This window comes from Carassius gibelio, chromosome B19 (genome assembly GCF_023724105.1).
Source record: "Carassius gibelio isolate Cgi1373 ecotype wild population from Czech Republic chromosome B19, carGib1.2-hapl.c, whole genome shotgun sequence".
NCBI classification, from domain to species: domain Eukaryota; kingdom Metazoa; phylum Chordata; class Actinopteri; order Cypriniformes; family Cyprinidae; genus Carassius; species Carassius gibelio.
The window spans coordinates 18,289,203-18,309,731 of record NC_068414.1 but is presented as its reverse complement, the minus strand read 5'-3'; the positions used below and the strand labels follow the sequence as shown (position 1 = coordinate 18,309,731).

Here is a 20,529-nt window from a genome sequence, read left to right as displayed (position 1 = left end):
GTAAAGTCCAACTACTCACTTAATACATACAATAGATATTTACCTTAATCTCCTTTAAGTTTTAAAGGTTTATAGACTGTAGACACTGAACTTTTGTCTTTTTAGGCAGCTGGAGGAAACAACAGACTCTTTTCATCACACAAACTGATATACGGTACATACATGCAAACCTTAAGCTTTATTAAGTCTGCTGCAACTGACTCAAATCTGGGACATTTATTCAACATTGATCACATTCAGTCCGATGTAATGATTGCCAGATTTATGCTTGTGTAACTATACAATCATCCACATAAACAGCCTAGAGGTCTTAATGTACAAGTGCACATTCAACTTTAAACCTCATAATCTTTAACTATTGACACCTACGGCAAAATACCACTGTGAGACCAAATCTCAAGGCAAATCCACTATTAAGACTATGTACCTTCTCTATCACCTTGTAAATGTCAATGGCTTTGATGTACAGTACAAGAATCAAATGGCGTGTAACAATGTGGATGTATGTTTTTAAAAACATACAGTATCAATGCAAGGTGAGTAATGTAATTGGAGATTTACAGTGGTAGATAAAATGGGAGGCGCAGAGTTAGAGACACAGGGCTGTACTGCAGACACGGTTAGTGAACAAATCGTTGAGTGTAGCACAAGAAGCCATGCATGAGACTGACACACTGTCAGACACCTGCACTGCTGTCATTACCGGAGGTCAATATCTGACACACACTCACATTCTTCTACATGACTGATATGCTTGATATATAGGTTAACTAACACAACATGAAGCTGGCTTTAAGTGTAAATACAAGCTATTTAAAATAAACGATGTACACTGAATTTGAACAGAATGCATTTGTAAAAATATCTGTGCACAGAATAATAAACACGTGGACAAGGTGTCTATGCAGTGTTAAAGTAAACACTAGCAGTCAAAAACTTGGACATTTAATTTGGTTAAATTTGATTAAAATGTTTATCAAGATGAAAATGTTTGTGCTTAATCTTTTAGAAATCTTTTTACTTAAGATTTTCTTTACAAATAATATAATAACAATGATTATTATTATTGTACAATGATAACAAAAAGTGTAAAACAACAAAAACAATAATAATAATTAATTAGTATTCTTTTTAGGAGTACTATGATTAATAAACGTGGCTACATGAGATTTCAAAAATATTATTAATATTATTATTATTATTATTAATTGCTATTATTAGGTATTATTTTACAATCAAATAATAATAATAATCATATTCATATATATATATATATATGTTTTTAGGTAAATGATGTGCATGAATGAATAAGAGTCTGTGTGTTTATGAGAGCAAGTGTGATAAAGTGAACTAACCGAGTCGACTCCTACGGATCATATCAGGTGAGACAGGCCTGAGCTTTCTCTCCGACCGGATCTCTTCCAGGATACGCTCATGAAGACTGGGAGGTCTTGGAGGATGAGGCTTTAGTTTACGAGCAGAAACCTTAAAGCACATTCAAACATACACATGCACAGCGATTAACAGGTTTGTGTTACTAGGTGACATTTGTATTCATTGATCTGCATCATTTTAAACCAAAGCTAAGCGTGTTTGTGTATGCTCTCGTGCTCACAGGATTCAGTGGAGGTCTGGAGCGAATGAACTCCAGAATGACCTCGTGAGCGCTCTTCTTTAACCTCGGAGGAATGTCACCATTGACCTACAGCAGAAAGAAGGCACAGCGGGGGTCAAATCTTAGATATGCTTCCAGTGAACTAAAACCTAAAGTCAGTGTATTTTGAAAGAAAACAAAGGACGCATTTCAAAGGTGTGTCCTCTCCAAAGAATGCATCAAAATAATATCAGCTATTGTCCATGCATTAATAACTGAAGGTGTGGTAGGTGAACAAAAACTGACCTATTACCTCACTCTATTCAATCTGGGCTATCATGTAAGGTGTTGACTCTGACGTAGCATCTCTCTGAAAGTTTTGCAACTTTATATGTCTATTTCTAAACCGTAACCTCAAGCCATCTTGGTTTACTGATATCAGTGCCATTCACTTGATCCAGTTCAACCCTATAAAGCGTTTTCTACCCTGCAGCTTCAGAAACAAGCCTGCTTTATTTCTGATAAGCAAAGTAAACATAGTTGTGGTTTATGATCTCAGCAACAAACAGCAATAAAGGTGAATTGCGATGTGCGACTGTACTGTTGGTACAAAGGGAAAAATGACTCGTGCTTTTATGTTCGTGGAGAAATTCAAAAATAGATATTGATCATAGATGCTGACATGACCCAGGATTCATTTATACCATGACTTTGCGAAGCTTGTAGCGCTTGGAGCGGATGTCGTCCATGAGCATCTCATAAGGCGTGAGCTGGAACTCGATGGGTAGAGGGTTATACTGACGCTCCTGGACCTTCTTCAGCTTCACACCGTGTCTCAGGTCCCTCATCACCTGCACCCAAAACCGTGCCTGTGGAAAATATACACAGTACATAATAAGCCATGGCTTATGACGGTCCTGAACCAACAGCACAGTCTGAATGCATTCAGCACCGTTATGCTCAGGGGAACTGCTCTCACCCAGTCAGCATTCTGCAACTCATTCAAGTCTTTGACTGGCTCCTCGGTTTCTCCTTCCATCTTCTGCAAATTCTGAAAAAGAGAAAGATTTAGTATTAGTATTAATTAGTATTAAGTCGTGGACCAGAGGCCTTGAGATCCTGCATGCCTCCATCCATCCATATATTTTTCCATAAACATGGCATTCCTTTAGTGTTGGATATGTAAAATAACATAGATTGTCCTCAGTCTGGATTCAAATAAGTCGATTTATCCATTGTTGGTCAGGCTTGGGTCTAAATCGATTCACCCTCATTAAGGCTTGATCAGTACGCAGCTATGGTATTGATAAAGGTTGTTTCACCTGCACTGGTTAACAGACAAATTACAAAAACGTGTTCAGTAAACGTCAGTAAACATCTGGTTTGTTTTGAGTGGTTTGACTTTCATGGTAAAATAAATTAGATTTACCATCACAGGACAAATGAAATTGTGTATCATTAAATTAGGATTTAATTTTTTCAGCATAACCTTCGAATTATGTAAGTCAGGCTTATGGTCAGAACAATAAATCATTCTGAAATCTATTGCTGAATTGCTTATCAAATCTCTATAGTGAGCTTGCAGTCTCCCTCAGAAGATCTCAAAGTGAAGCAGAGACGTGTGTCCCCTCTAGAGTTTACCCTGCCCTGATGATGAATGAACAAAACACACACACACACACACACACAAACACACACACAGAGCTAACAATATCTGAACAGAAAGATTCTGATATCTTAAAGCCAACACAACTGTGCTGCATCACAAAACACAAGCCAAAAAGGAACATTTTATTCATGCATGATAAAGAAAAAGAAACACAGGGGAAAAAAACCTGTAGACATTGGAGTGAGACTATTCTGTCAATCTGGCGAGAATCAAAAGAACCGCACAACTGATTTTTTGCTCTCCGCATGCCTTTTCTCTAAAGCAGAGGGTAATTTCTTACACCACATTCTGGAAAAGTGCTGCTATGCTGCAGTGTTAAGTTTCAACCTTGTCCTAACAAACCTGTCAGTAATATTCAACTGAGCAGCTGATCTAGGTTGCATCCTAATTCTCATACTTCTATCACTCGCAAGTAATATGTATTTGCTAATGTTATCTCACACTTTTTTTCTGGTTCAGGACCGAGCAGACCTGTTGTAAGAGCCATGACAGCTGCTCCGGTTTCACCCACAGAGACATGTGACCTCCACCCAGTGCCACTTGGTGCTGCTGGATTAGGCCTCCTTTATGAAAGGAGGAGGAGCTACAGTATAGAAAGCATGTTAATGCAAACTAATGCCTCTGAGAGAAAGAACACAGTCAATGGGATAGGGCTCATATTACATGGTGTTCACATGCCACTTGATTACATGTTACAGTTTAAACAGCCACATACTGTACTATAGAGGGCTAAACAACACTGTCTGACTAGCAGATCACAGTCACCGTTACCACTGATAAGCTATTACTAAAAATTGTAGAAACTAAATCTTGTGTGAAGTCGCTTTGAAATGATTTGTATCGTAAAAAGCGCTATACAAATAAACTTGATTTGAATCACAGTGCAATCCCCTTAAAAACAGCTTCTTACGAACCTTGCCAAGTTTAGTGTTACACAACTCATGCAAAGAAGAGCATCCACAAATTTTTGTTGAATTCTGAAAGGGGAAAGTTTTTTTCAAAGCAGTAATAAAATAATACTTTAATATCTCTATGTAATACGTCATACATTATTAATTTCAAATGCATGATGTAATTACAGGTGTTTTGGACATATGTTGCTTTGTGTAAAAAAAAAAAAAGCAGTTGATGCTGTTTAATAATGACATGTCTTCAAGTTTTAGCAGGTAAAGCTGTTCATAATTGACAACTGAAATGTCAGAACCAATCTCTTAAAAAAAAAAGGTTTCTGCATGACTTGATGGGAACATTCAGTCTCTGTGTTGTGTTTAAGACATGCATTCAATGCAAGGTATGTGGGCTATGTTATTGCAAATGTTGTTTTTAAGACTTAAAGAGTGATCACATCTCAATTCTGCACATATTACTATGTCATAAGAAGCAATAACACTTCATAATAATGTTTGTTTATAAATCGCTCAAACACTTTTTGACAGTCATCTCAAGAGTACAGTAAGTGTCTCAACTTACCAAGCTTAAGCTATAAGAGCCTGGCACATTCAAGCCTTTATTTATTTTTACAAATGACTCAATAAGTTACTTCAGACATTTAATGAGACAAGTGGAAATAATATACAGAAACCTAAAGAAAACAGACCCCTGGAAAAAAGGTACAAAAGCTGTCACTGGGGAGGTACCTTTTTATAAAGTACACATTTGACCTTATTGACCCCTAAAGGGTGCATATTAATAACTTAAAGATAAATCAAAAATACAAAAATTGGTAAAGACATTACTACTGACACAGTCTTTGTACCTTTTTTCCTCAGCGTACAAACATTATTATACCCATTCCTCTGAAAATATTTATACCGCTTAATGGTGTCATTGTTATAACTGCAAAATGTAGATGTGTCTATCTAAGAATTCTTACAGTCCAATAACAAAAACAAAAAACATATTAGCACAAGAGATACAGTCTTAAAACCTGATGAAACAAGCATATGACAATGTGTTGGGTAATAAAGCACGGGTTTCGATCCACCTCCGCAGTCTATTTATGAGTCACTTGTGCTGTCAGCCCACTAACTCTATTCAAGCTGATAAAACAGCATCATGCTTTTTGATTTTCACCGTCAATATCTTTGTAAGATGCTTACTATACATTTTTGTTGTTGTTTTAGTTTTTATTTCACTTGCTTTTTTTGGCATTCATGACACAGAACTGAAAATACAGCTCTTCAGCTAATTAAACTAAATGGAGGGACAAAGAAAAGAAAAAGCAGTTTGTACATAATTTGGTAAGCTTGTAATGCGTTCTGTGGTTTCAGTAAAGCTAAAAATGAGAAAATTCTAATATATACATACATATATAAATATGAGAAAGCATATCTCTGTGTATGTGTGTGTGTGTGTGTGTGTGTGTGTGTGTGTGTGTGTGTGTGTATTTCAGATTTTTTTTAATGCAGTTTCATTGATGGAACAAAAACTCAAACTCAGTTTTGGTACTTGTAGGATCATTTTGGATTCACACGTGACTAGAGGAGTGTCATATGAGGGTCATTACCTCTTTGGCACTCTTGATCTTCTCCAGGAAGGTGCGTAGCTCCTTGGTCTCTGCGTACAGGGCTCGACATACGGCCTGGTAGTGGTTGGGAGCATCTGATGGGCTGGGAAGGTGAGACGTGCACAGCTGGAGAGGAGAACACAGTGAGACGTACATCACAGCATTACAGCCTAAATTTCTGTCAGCACAACTTTTTCGACCTAAAATATCCATTAACAAAAACAATCAATGATCGCACACCTGCAGTTAAAAGATGAGTACGTAGGAGAAAAAGACCCCAAAAAATAAAAAGCAAAAGAAAAACCTTCACCCTGCCAAACCTTGCAAATATATAAAAAACAGTAATTTATTGACAATGTGTCCTGCAAATTCAAACATACAAATGTGAGCTAAAATTACATCATGAGAAATCACCCATGCCATGAATGATGAAGCATTTAATGTGATGTTATAACGTGTGTGTGTATATATATATATATATATATATATATATATATATATATATATATATATATATATGTGAATTTTTTAAATGAGGAAGTGGAGTTGATGTATTCATTGGGTGTTATTAGTAATTGATGGTGTCACCTTCACATTGATGATGTCATTTTAATGTGATTGAGCTCGCATTTATATAAGTTTGGATATGCATGATGAAGGTCTTTTGTTTTGTCCTAAAATATATAATATTGTTGACAATTTGATCTATCTTTATCTTTTAAGCACCCTCTGAGATTTTAAGTTAATATTTAGATTTTTTTATTTTATTTGAAATATTTAATGTTTAATTTTGATTGGTTTCATTGAAAAGAAACCTATTTGTTAAAATTGTAGCTTTGATTTAAGTAACCTTTAAGTACCTTTTCATCAATTCACAAAACCCAGTTTAGGAAACTCTGCACGATGCTACTTTCTTGTTTGGGCAACCATCATATTGTCCTATATTTTTGTCCCTTAGATTGACAGCAAACTAAGAATCAGAGGAAATTGAATGTTTAATTTGAATTCTTTCCCATTTGAATGTTCCTATAAATACACCTCACAGAAATGCTCTCAAACATTCCACTGCTTTGGTCCATTCATGAGCAAATTGGTTACAGTAGGACTACAAATCCTTAGTAATTGTTCTGTTTGTCAACAAGTCTCTTTCCTAAAATAGTTGACTGTGTTTCAGAGGACAGAAGTACATTTAAGGTCTCCAACTCTGTCTGATAAGTTAATCCTTGCATCTTTTCCACAGACTTAAAGAAAATCATCTTCCGAATCTGTCTAACGAGTTAACACATTATGTTTTGGCACATAGCTGAGAGCCAAACCCAAAGCTAGCATGCCTGTCAGGTCAAAAACACAGGCCCATTTAATGTTCTCAGAAGAGAGTCTAAAGTATAATAGTTTGAGAATGACACGTCTTTTAAAATGCACAATTACACGTACCAAATACACCTCAAACCGGCTTAATGACATTTTTCCCCACACCTTCCTTTGGGCTTTGCCCTCTTCAGGAATGTCTTACACAGTGTAGATTCACCGTCCCCATGACGCGATTTACTGAGGAATCACACTTAACGAGAATACTGTCTATGGCAAAGGAAAGTGAATTCAACTTGGGGAAAAAAACCTGCTTGACCTGACTGGAGAGAGATAAGAAGCAAAAATCATTTAAGGAGGATGCGCTAAAAGAAGTTAAAGAAACACTCCAGGAAGTACTCTTATTTTCCCATTCCACACGAATGGGTTGAGATAATGAAAGAGGCATATGCCTCAAAGGAAGTTCACTATCTTATGTTCTCGTTCATCTTTATTTTTGTCAATCTCTCTCTTTCTAAAAAGAGAATTTAAAAGGTTTCACCAGGTTCAGCTCGGAGAAATCTAATGTCACGGTTCATTTCTGCACTCAACCTCATCACTAAATTCAGAGACTGAAAGGAAGGCATGAAAGGACAGACATTATCTAACAAGTCCTGAAATGGCCCTGCAGAATAGTGCAGAACATATTGTGAACCAAACTGACCATATGTTGCTGGTTTGTTTGTCATTTAACAGCTTCCATGGATGTTTTCATGGTATTCCTTGTTACGATTAAAAGTGATGTAATGTTAATGTTAATCTGTGTGGTCTCAGTCTGGTCATATTCTTTCTTACCACAGTTTGTAAAGAGCTTCTCCATTAGAGTATTGACAGATATGAATGTAATGTAAAATAGCCGCTGCTGATAGGTGTCTGAAGGCCTTTAAGGAGTCTCAGGGTAATGCGTCACTGGAGTGGGCCTGAGGGAGCAGCATAATGAATACCAGCTGAGAGAATAACTCTCAGTAAATAACACTCACACCGATCTTTAGAGAGAGACGATAAACCCAACTCAGGATCTGCGAGGAAGACAATCCATGCCTGTTCAATATTCAGATTTAAATATATTCATATATTGAAATTCAAAATGAATTCATTAATATTTTACTTTATCTGTGAATTAATAATTATTTAAAAACGAATGAATAAAATTCAATTTTAATTAAAATTCTATTGTCTAAAGTGTTTTAATTACTGGTAATATTTTGATTAAATTTTTTTTTGCATTGCATCCCATAGATTGTATTATGCAATAAATAAACAAATAAATAAATAAATAAATAATTAAATATATAATTTTGATTAAAACAAAACATTTATATAAAAAATGGTTAATTAATTAATAAAGAAATATTAATTCATTATAATGAATATATATATATATATATATATATATATATAAACAGTATTTGTATACAATCCTATACAATTTTTATTTTATATAATTAAAAATATAATTTTGATTTAATCTGATTTAAAAAATTGAAAAATTATTAATTAAATTATTTAAAGAATTACGGTTTAAATACTTAACAGCATTCGTAAACTGAATGCCAGACATTTTATTATTTAAATTACTAAATATATTTATGGAATATAACATGAGGATGGTAATGTTATATTTTTTTATTAAATAAAAACTGAATTTACTAAATATTCACTCAAAAACCACAACTGACAGGGGTGTTGACAGATTTAGTAGCTGGTCAAATTGGCAAACACCACTTCTGTTGATTGGACAGGCGATCACAGTTGTCGGCCAATGCCAATAATGACAAAATAGCCAATAATTAGCCTAGTCAATGTAAAACGCTCTATCAATACTTACAGAAATAATGTCACGATAGCCTCGGATGTTGGAGACTTCTGTGGGTTCTTCCTCTCCTTCATCCTCTTCCTCCGTTGCCTCATATCCCTCATCAGGACAGTCTGTTTCGGTGTGTGCCATGTTGGTCATGAGGTCAATGAGCTGCTCCAGAGGAGGGCTGAGCTCTCTCTCCTCATGCTCCTTCAGGCCGTAATCCAAAGCCTTGTAGATCATTATACCCAGAGACTCTATGATCTGTAACACACAATTACAATCACACTTATTAAACGAGAATAAATAACAATAAAGTCATGACATCAGAAGCAACACGTGCTATGACCAAAACTTCTATTTTACAACCCATATCATGAGCACTGATAAAAGGCATCAGAGATTAGCTCAAAAGAAAGAGTCAACAACCTCTCGGATAATCCTCATTACAGTCTTATGACTCTCAGAGGCCTGCATGCTTTAATGGAGGGGGAATTCAGATGTTCAGATGTGACAAACCCTGGATATTTGGCTCAAACAAGGCTTGACAATAATGCTCAGTCAGGCCGGTTTTGCATTTATGCCATTTGTGATACATGTTTTGTAAAAAGTATATAAGAATTATATATTCATTGATTAATGTATTATTTATGCTAATGAGATATTATTTCCAATAAAAGTGAAACAATGGTGGACTGATGACAGCTCACTCAGGATGGGTATAAGGTAAGACACCAGTCCAGTCGGTGCTGAAACACTACTGTCAATCAAACTATCGTGGGAGGGGCCTGTTTTTATGACGTCACACCTACAGACATCTGAGATCGGCTTGATTTGAGAAGGGGGAAAAATTTGAGTAGAAAAAAAAAATGTTTGGATTTTTATCATTACAGGGTGGTTGTGTACACACTGCCAACACACATTTCAGTTCAAACATCTTGTAAAAGTGCATGTAGCATCCTATGACCTCTTTAAATAACTGTGAATGTCGCTAAGAATGTCAGTAGTTATGAAGCGAACTCAGTTCAGCTATTAAAGTAGCTCTACAGAAGACAATAGCATCAATATTCTACTCAAGCCAGATTAGTGTTGATTCAGTTTAGTTCAATAAGTGAAAAATTCATAAATTGTAAAACATGCTTAATTCAGCTATAAACAGGCTCTACAGAAGTCAGAGACGTCAGCTTGAGTGTCGATGTTCCACTTGCAGCGTTTATCAATGTTTAATTATTCACATTACTATTTAGTTATTTATTAACATTAAAAAAATGTTTTGACACATTATAAGCTATGTAAACGTTCTAAAAATAGCAGCAATGTTTAGTTTGAGCCTCAGGGCCAGTGAAAACGAGTATCTTTCAGTGCATCACATTTCCAGATAAACATGAACCCATGCAGTATCCCGAACAAAGATGCCCTCTGTTATCATGAGCCATCAAGGGGTTGATTGACTGGTGTTGTTTTGTACCAGTTCAATTCAATCATGTCAGAGTTAAGTTTAGGCAGCAGGAGCGGATGTACTCATGGAAATCATCCTGGGAATCATTGCAGCTTGTGCTCAGGAGACTGACATGACCCGACGGCCAACGAGCGATCAATTAAACCTAACTAATACAATTGAGCTGCGAGAACAGTTCATGCAGAGCAAATTACATTATGCAATTACTGAAAGAGTGGTAAAACCAACTATTTTTTTTTTTGCAAAAGTATGGCAAACATCCCAAAAACAACAAAAAGAAGGTCAGAACTAGATCAAATAAGGAGGAATACAGAGAATCTATGTACAGATTTGTCTTCAACCCTTTGTCAATAAACTACAACTAGACTCAAACACAGTACAGTGAATTAATTATATTTATAAAGGAGGTTATACGAAACGCCTTAATCAGTGACAAGATAAAATCCAGCTTAATTACTGTTATGTAAGCGATTGGTCAAACAGATGAGGCTTCGCTACTGGACATCGTGTCTCTGAAACATTTAACCACTTCCAGCGCTCCGATCTCTGTGTCAACACTGACACTTTTCAAGGTGTGGATCTGCAGTAGTTCATACCTGCTAATGACATGTTGTGTTCCAGACTTTAATCCTTGTCATGAGGAAAGCAAATATGATAAGTGTCCTGCTCTTATGTAATCTAATCCTTTGTGTAATACACTGCGCTAGAGCTCAGCTACCAGCAAGTCTAGCATGCGTGGGATTGTAAACATAGAGAGGGCCTTAAACAGTGTGTAGAAGGATTCATTCATTACTCATTCATTTTCGTTGTTTAATATTAGGAGTGGGCAGTATAAACAAAATCTCATATGTCATATAAAATTACTCGTATCACCACAATGTTGGGATCTATCTACAGTTTATTACAATTCTGGCCAAAACCGTAAAAAATAAAATCAGTTGTGGTTTGCCAGAATTTTACTGTGTAAAAAAATACAGTAGCAACATTTTAGATTTTACAGTTTTAACTTCAATTTAATTCCATTAAGTGATATAATGTTAATATACCAACCTATTGAAGTACTGAAATCTGTTTTGTAAGATTGTAATACACTGATAACCACCAAAAACATGTGATGGTGAGAAAGTCACATGAGCTCTTAAATATGAACATATACAGAAGGTGCACAGTGCCATTCACACAAACATGATCATGGTAACACACATGGAACTGAAATAATGCAATTAATAAGCATTCATTTAACAACATTAGACGTAAAATACAACCCTAAATGTACAAAACTAAGAAGAAAGTTATTTTTAACAAAAATGTAACGCACATAATTATGGGAATGTCAATTTACGGTTATTTACTGTACATGTTCTTTTTCCACTTAAAAAAAAAAAAGTAAAATTACATAAATTGTCAAATACAGTTTTTTACTTACGTTTAACCATTTAACAGGTACTGTACCATTTTTACAGTCTTTTGCCATTAAACTTTCATTTTTCATAGAAAACTATAAGCAACTAGTTGAAATAAAATATTTTTACCTCAAGTAATGTTTCATGGATTTAGTTTTCTTCATTTCTACATAGAGTAAACAAGCATGCAAAATTACATATTTACATATTTAATCATTATAATTCAATAATATTCATTCTGTGAATACTTAATAACAACTGATATAGATCAATTAAAGAAATACTACAAAACCGATTTGCTTGGGACACGTCATTACTCCATGTTTCTGTGTTGCGCTCATGTGTAAATAACATATTCCTGCCTTTTGCTTCATAAATCTCACCGAATAAAAAAATCAGTCACAAGCACGATCTTTCAATGATGTCCTTAGATTCCGGCTTTTCCAGGTGTGGTCAACATCAACAAAACATCAAACAGCCACCTCAGTTACACATCTGGGAGAGGCAGAGCTTTTACATAACATGAGGAGGCCATGAAGAGGAAGTCGGGAGGACGAGAATGCTGTATGATGATACAGACGCAATGACAGCTCATCATCTGTTAAATAATGAAAGTGTTGTTTAGCACACGTCAGTAACTAACAGCCCCAAAGCTCAATTTAATTGTTTGGCCTTTGTTGAGCTGCCCATGCTAAAAATGCAACATAGTATTTATTTTATGTATTGTCTTATTTTATATTTATATATGCTAGATTACGGAGGCAACCTGTTTTGGCAAATTTTCAAAAGCAGAGGTATTGCGTGCTTGAGGTACTGTATACCCTTACGTTTGCATGCATGTAATTCAGAGGCCGTGGAGGGTGTGACTGTGAGAACAGAGAGCTCCTGCAGATTTCCTAAACCACTGAAGGAACACAGGACTATTCTCTCTGCCGTTTCTCTCCAGGCTTGTGACTCAGAAGAAATGTGAGTGTGAGAAAGCACAGCGATGCTGGAGAAAAACTGCAGGAGAGACACACTAACACACACAGGACTAAATCCAGTCAGAAGCACATGACTTCAACTAGACGTGCATGATATCATTTGTTAGCTGATCAGCTCTTTATCATCAATGTCTATCTTCTGATAGCACTGAACATTTGCTTTATTGGTCAAACTGTCTATCAAACAGAAAACCAGGCCTCAAATCCACTTTCTCAAATCTCCCTGACACTCATGATGCTGTTGCCTTCCTCTCTCTCTGTCTCACACTATCCAAAACAATGAAGACACAGGCCAGTCTTCGTTCAGCCCAGTTCACATGACATCACTGCAGCGAGGCACATCCCAAGATTGTTTTCTCAAGGCCTGATTTGAGGATGAACAACTTTTATTACCCTAACAATTAGTCTTGAATTGTTATGCTGTTTGTGCATGTAAAACTGGGACTATTTCTTTTACCCGAGATACCATTAGATAGTTTTATGAAGTGCATCTGCCCAATAATTATAAATAGCTTAATTAAAATTTATTTTTATATATATAATTTAAGTAAAAATGGTAAAAGTAAACGGTGACTTTCACAGATACATACAGATAATTTTATGTGCATTTTTTACACATTTCAAGAAAAACTTAATAATAATAATAATAATAATAATAATGATAATAATAACTTAAAAAATAAAATTATAAAATATAATGTTAATATATATATAATATTTTTATTATTTTACTTTATTTAGATTATTTTATTGTTATGACATTTATTATTAATATTAACAATTTGTTTATTTTTATAATAATAATAATAATAATAATAATAACACTATCATAATTTACTACAATACAAATATATAAATATGATTTATTAGCAAAAAATAATTATACATAAATATAATTATATTATATTATTAATTATAATTTATATTAACAAGTTTTGGTTCAATTTGTATATAATAAAATAATAATAATAATCAAATAATAATAATAGTTATAATTTACTATCATAAAATAATATATACACAATTTTACGTGCCAAATAATAATAATGATTATTATTATTATTATTATTATTATTATTTTTATACCATTACAAATAATAGATTATTATCAAAAATTAATATAGTATATCTTATGTTTTTTTTTTTTTTTTCAATATTTTATGATTTGTATATACAATTTAGTGAACCTACTGGAATAAAGCAGTGATCCTGGGTAATGGATTACAGAATTGATAGTATACGAAGAGCAAGGATTGTTTACACCATTAGCCAAACCAGCTAATAACAGCCTAATTCAGACAATTATTTACATCCACACAGATTTTCAGTCTCACTTCGAGAAGCTCTAGATAAATAGCAAACAACATCTTGACACTAACAAGAGCTGTCTGTGTCAGACACACAGTTGGGTACGGCTCTGCTTCCTCTATTGAGTTAGCATGCCAGTGCCTTTACACAGATGTGAGCAGCAGTCAGCTGTCCGCTGAAGCACCAGCATACACACACACACACACACACACACAAGCACATGATGCATGAACGAATGTGTGCACAACCGCATACATAAGAGGCACGTAACCACTTAACAACGTGCCACAAACAAACAGCCTTCATATCAGCATATTCCCAATACTTTTTTTCTGAACATTAAACATTATTAAGAGAACATCAGCTGTGCCAAATCGTCCACAGCAGACCTGAAGCATAATCAATAGCACAGCCTGTGCTGAGTGCAATCACATTATGCAAAAAGGAGGGAAGGTTTCCGGGTTATTTATTAATAGATGACGGATCCTGTTAAAATGGACCATCTAAAACACAGTGCGGATGTGACAAGAAGAGACAGGCTCTTCAACAGAGTTCATTCACACCACTTATGTCTGTCAATTCACAAGGGGTTATTGCACTAATCATCAGAGTGCACACTGGGAAGAAATTAACATCAAAACACAAGATGAGTTTCTTAGGAAGACCAAAACCATTCATTAGTTGCAACCTAAGACTCATGCTATTGATAAAGGAATTAAGCATCAGGCAAACTTGATATCCTTGATGTTTCTGATTGCTTGCCATTATTATTATAGATTATAAATATAGATCTATTGATACACATCAATTCTGAATAGTTAAAAAAAATGTTCTTATAATACTTCATTACTCAATTTCTGCAGTATCAATACAAGTGCAGGTCATGATCTGGTGTTTTAGAGCGGCTCAGTTCACTGTGAATGTAAAACTCTCTCTGCTATGAATTTAACATAAGCACCAGGTGCATTTTATTTTCACATCTGCATAATTTACAACATTTTGTGGACAGTTTATTACAGCATTACACTAGATTTGCAATAGGCATTTGTAAACCTTTTGACAGAAACATCTGCCAGAATAAGAAATGAATAAATGCAAGTATCGTAATTTGATTCCTGTAAACTAAAATATTAATATTATACTAATATATAATCTACTTTATATTGCAGTTGTATTATAGTAGTAATATTTTTCTTAGAATTATTATTAGTGTAGAATTTTTACATTTAAAATAATATTTTGCATGTGCACATTTGCAAATAAATTTATTTAGCATTAATGTATTTCTCACAGTTGAAAGAAAAAGGCAAAACACATGTAAACAAAATGTAATAATAATAATAATAATAATAATAATAATAATAATAATAATAATAATAAATAAATAAATAGTATAGAATTATAATATATATACACATGTATTATTATTATTATTATTATTATTATTATTATTACTTGCCCTTAATGTTGTGACAATTAAATGTTGTAGCGAATTAAATATTGTTATTTTCAATTAATTGTAACAGGTTTCTGTTTCATGACAAATCCTACTTAAAGGGGTAGTAAAAAAAATAAAATAATAATAATAATGTAATTTACTCGCCCTGAGAATGAATAAATAAAATGAAATGAAATGCTATGGAAGTCAATGGCTACCATTAACTGTTTGGCTACCACAGTTCTTCTGAATATCTTCTTTTCGGTGAACTATCCGTTCAACATGGCAGTTGCTCTATTTTCCTTCCTTGACCTACAAAAAATAGACCACTCAGTCTGCGAGACGGAACATTCATAAAATTCCCAAAAGACTTTCCAAACCACTCAAAAGTGTTTCCATAGCAACATTCCATTAATAGTTGTTCATTCACCAGGTGGGTTTCCAGCACTACCAAGAATAAACTATACAAACACTGGTAAACCTCTGCTCATTTCATCTCACTCAAGATGATCCAAGCAAACATTCCCATCTGAACAGTTCAATCTGGATTTGACTCTCTCTGTAAGATGAGACCGAGATCAGTGATTGTGGAGCGAAAGAGGTCACTCATGTGGAACTGAGCTGACAGAGGGAACCAAAACATCCAGCCACTTCTTACACACACATAACACTGCAGCTCTATGACAAAGAATACGAACACCCCTGGTTTGACCTTCAACCTCAACTAGGCCAGTCGCGAAAAATGAGCTCAAATTTGTTCGGCCACGATCATTTCTTTTTTCAATTTTTATTTCAATAATGTAACATGTCATGATCCACATCCATCAGCTGCGATCTCTGTGACAAGGACATTTCAGCAATGGATTTAAAGTAAAAAACTATTTACTACTATTTAAAGGAAAAAAACGAGCGCTTTGCGAACACATCGCATCACTGCATTAAATAACGAACTTGAGTACAAAACAAGAAATGATATGTGAACGGCCCCTTCATCGGTCAAAATGTTTACTTTCAGTTAATGGTTAAACGGCCAATATGAGCATCCCTTACTGGCATATAAACATAATATAACATACGAAATTGAACTAATTTTAAGCCACATGAAGTTAACATGTTGGTATTTCTGCTCTGAATCTGCCATAAAATAAAATAAAAGTTTATTGATCTTTGAAAAGGTTATTATGCCATTATCATTATATTAGTTGAGACTGGTCTTAGAACTACAATATTATCATTTATCGCGATAATTTCTTGGACAATTTATCGTCCAGCAAAATTTGTTATCATGACAGGCCTAACCTCATCTACTTAAACTGACTTGAGTGATATTTCATCCAACTCAATATGTCTAAATTCACATTATTATGCAGTTGTTTTCCTTTCTCCCGAACTCTATCCATCTCTCACGCTGAATACACAGGCTACTGTTCTCGGAGCGCTTCTCACATGACATCATTGCTCCAAGGCAAAGTTTCTCCACCATTTTCCCAGCATCATATAGAGATGAGCCACTGGAGAGGACCAGAACAATGCCATTATTCTCTATTTTACATAACCGCATCATGTTGAGTTTTTGAGGATAAAATCAGGGCTGATTTCTGACTATGCATGCGGAGCACATGCTTCAAGACCGCAGACGCCCAGAGGTCCCAACCACACCTTGATAAACTTACAGTATATAGTTACTTTACAATAACATGAATCTAGGTGGTGGGGGGGCTGCGGTTTTGTCCAAGGGTCTTGTGGTATTTTGTTCCAGCCCTGGACAAACTATATAGAAAAGGGTGAGAAATTAACACTTACTGCCAACCAAATATGGGAACTTTGTAATGTAATGTTTATTTCTACCAGAATGGACATTCCTATTCATTAAACCTTGCTTTGACCATATACTGAGATAATTGTTTTATCATTTCACTTGCAAAAAGAAAAATATAGCTGGTAACAAATATGACAATGCAATATTGTTGTGATTTGAATCGTGTAAACCTGGCATTTTAAATAGCCTGAAAAAAATCTGTTTATATCCAGGGCCAGACTAAAGAAAAAATATGCAATTTGTTGCAGCGGTGACCCAAAAGCAAGATAAAATTCTGATATTCAAATCATGAGATTTTTATAACAGTATATCAGACTACTTACATACATATCAGATGTCACTATATCTTTTAATGCAATTTCTTAGTTTTACTGTTTAGTATTATGTTCAAAGCTAGTTCTCCTTGTACATTTGATTGTTAATCACATTTTAACATGACTTTTCTAAAAATGAAGGAAACCTAAGTTGCTTCAGTCTAGTAAGTGTTCCTCTTGAAATATTACTACTAATAATGTATTCATGCGTTTACACCTATCGTTTACACTACTCTGGTGTTTTCCTCAATCACAAACAGAGACTTCGGGAAACCCTGCTGACACCATTTTAGTTTGAAAACTCCGGGGTTGCGTTTCAGTGTAAACGGACCAAAACGAAGACTTTCGAAAAGGATGGCGTCCTTTTTACACGACCATGTAACCTTATCATGTCTCTGTTGAATATGTCAATGTATTTGTTTTGGCATGTCTCCCAATTGACATTTTTGGCCACCATGGTCACCTTGTAATCATTAGTTACTTTGGATAACAATTCCATCTCATCATCTTTTAACACAAAGAAGTCCTTGCTTTTTCTCGTCATCATGCTCATTGTTGAACCTGCCAATGACTAGCAACTGACTTCTTGTTTACACTTTTACGTGCATGCCCAGTGTGCATGATCGGTCACTTGACATGCATTTTCGGTTATGTAGTGTAGATGGAGTTTGTTTCTGGAACACAGCTGAAACACGGTGTAAACGCGGATCTTTTTAAAATGAAAATACACTAGTGTAAATGTGGCCTAAGGGTCATGTAAGAACTGTTTCCCAGGAACATTTGGATCCCGAAGTACAGACATCCACTGAGTGCTGACTGGCACAGAGATGACCAGCTGAAAGCAAAAGAATGGAGTACAAAAGTGAAAGTGAATTAAAGAGAAAAAGTGAATGGTTACATAATGATCTGGGCTACATCCAGAGCCCTACAGCAAGACGGACATTTGCTTCCCTCAGACGAACACTGTGACTCACTGGCCCGTCCAGAGACTGACCAGGGGACGACTTCTGCTACTGTTCTAACATAGAAAAAAAATCATACTCCCTTACCTCTCTATGACCTCGCTCAAGCATCTAAGGTGGAGACGGATGGGTACATTCATTCAGGGATGCTGAGAGACACTGCACTGTCCCTTTTTTTTTTGCACAACAGAAGTCAGGACACAATTTATCACTGTGCTATAACCGATACTTTTTTCTAAACTTAAAACATTTTTTTTACTACTTTCTTGCACATATAGCTTAAGACACAGCTCATAAATGTTACAAAATAGTGCCTTTTTCCTTTTCTTAAAAAAAAAATATATATTTAAAAAAAAATATTCACAACTGTTCAAAAGTTTGTGGTCAGTGTCAGTGAGACTGTTTTGTTTTTAATCCATCCCTAACAAAATAATCATGGTACATCATATTAAGCAGCGACATGTTTTTAACATGGATAATAATAAGAAATATTTCTTGAGCAGTAAATCAGCATATTAGAATGATTTCTGAATGATCATGTGACACTGAAGATAAGAGTAATGATGCTGAAAATAAATTACATTTCGCAAATACATTAAAATTAGGACTGCCTGGTTGATTAATCACAATTAATCGCATCCAAAATTAAATTTTGTGTTTACATAATATACTGTATGTGTGTGTGTACTATATGTATATATAAATGCATGGAAATGTTTAAGAAATATATCTAATATACATAAAATTATAACTTTTTTTGGGATGTGATTAATCGTGATTATTTGATTTGACAGGCCTAATTAAAATAGAAAACAGCTATTTTAAATTGCTATAATATTTCACAGTATTGCTGCTTTGAATTTATGATCAAATAAATGCAGCCTTCTTTCAAAACCTTTCAAACATTACTGACCCCAAACTTTTTCCAATACCATGATGATGTAGCTGCTATCGCTCTCAGCAAGACAGAGAGAAAGACAGCAGTGAAGAAAAAGCAAGTAAAGCCGTCAGATCCAGAACCCCGGTGAGCTCAAAGCAGCAGACTCAATCTAACAGACGATCTGTGTGAGGGGGCCGGAGACGATGTTTCATCAGAAACCTAAAACCATTAGTCTCACTCTGCTGTTCACGGCCCTTGAAGTCCTCTGGGAAAGGATGTTGTAACTTTATGAGGTTGACTCAAGGCCACACCAGCATAAACCTCATCAACTTCTCTCAGACAAAGCCATTCGGCAGAAGTTAACCACTCGGTGACAAAAGCCAAGGAAGCAACAGGTTAGAGATCACAAACCTAATGGAGACTTGCCAAACCATTGCAGATATATTTCTTTCTGATATTTAACAGTGTTTGTTTAATTTTAAGACATGCAGGAGCCATTAATAACTCAAGGTGCACATGCATGGCTGGTTTATGACTTATTAGCCAAACATTGATAAATCAGTTCTTGGTTTGCTTTATAACATTTATTTCACACTGGATGGAATCACATTATTTAAAAAGTATGTCAGGGCGAAGTTCAAGAAATGTGAAGAATAAAACTGATTCTAGACTGACTTGCACACATCTTACACTCAAGTGTCATACTCAGCTGACTACAAAGCATGGCTTTATGCAAATATTTCGGGGTGTCACAGTTATGAAACACTGGCTGACATACAATTAATGCTTTAATTGGATTAAATGCTTTTAATGCTCTATGGAGCATGCTTAAATATGCAAGAATGTCACAATGAATTAGAAAACATGTAAACAAAATTCATGATCATTTCCAATAGTATTATAGAAAATTAATAAATATAATATTTTTATTACATCATGTAAAATGCATATTATATTAAATTTTATATTTATACTATATCATATTTTATATCAATACAACAACACTTCAATAAATAATTAGATTAAAAAAAATGAAATAATGATGATAA

General features: G+C 34.7%; 1 protein-coding gene across 9 annotated transcripts in view; it reads right to left on the bottom strand.

The window, feature by feature from the left end:
- spire1a (spire-type actin nucleation factor 1a) overlaps window positions 1-20,529 on the bottom strand; it is a 41,700-nt gene that overhangs the window by 10,348 nt on the left and 10,823 nt on the right. For all 9 annotated transcript variants that reach the window (XM_052584840.1, XM_052584842.1, XM_052584841.1 and 6 more), the window contains exons 3-8: window positions 8,945-9,178; window positions 5,770-5,895; window positions 2,574-2,645; window positions 2,299-2,463; window positions 1,616-1,702; window positions 1,356-1,485 (exon numbers count right to left, since the gene is read on the bottom strand). In XM_052584840.1, coding sequence (XP_052440800.1) covers window positions 1,356-1,485; window positions 1,616-1,702; window positions 2,299-2,463; window positions 2,574-2,645; window positions 5,770-5,895; window positions 8,945-9,178 — 814 coding nt within the window. The remainder of the gene's footprint in view (window positions 1-1,355; window positions 1,486-1,615; window positions 1,703-2,298; window positions 2,464-2,573; window positions 2,646-5,769; window positions 5,896-8,944; window positions 9,179-20,529) is intronic.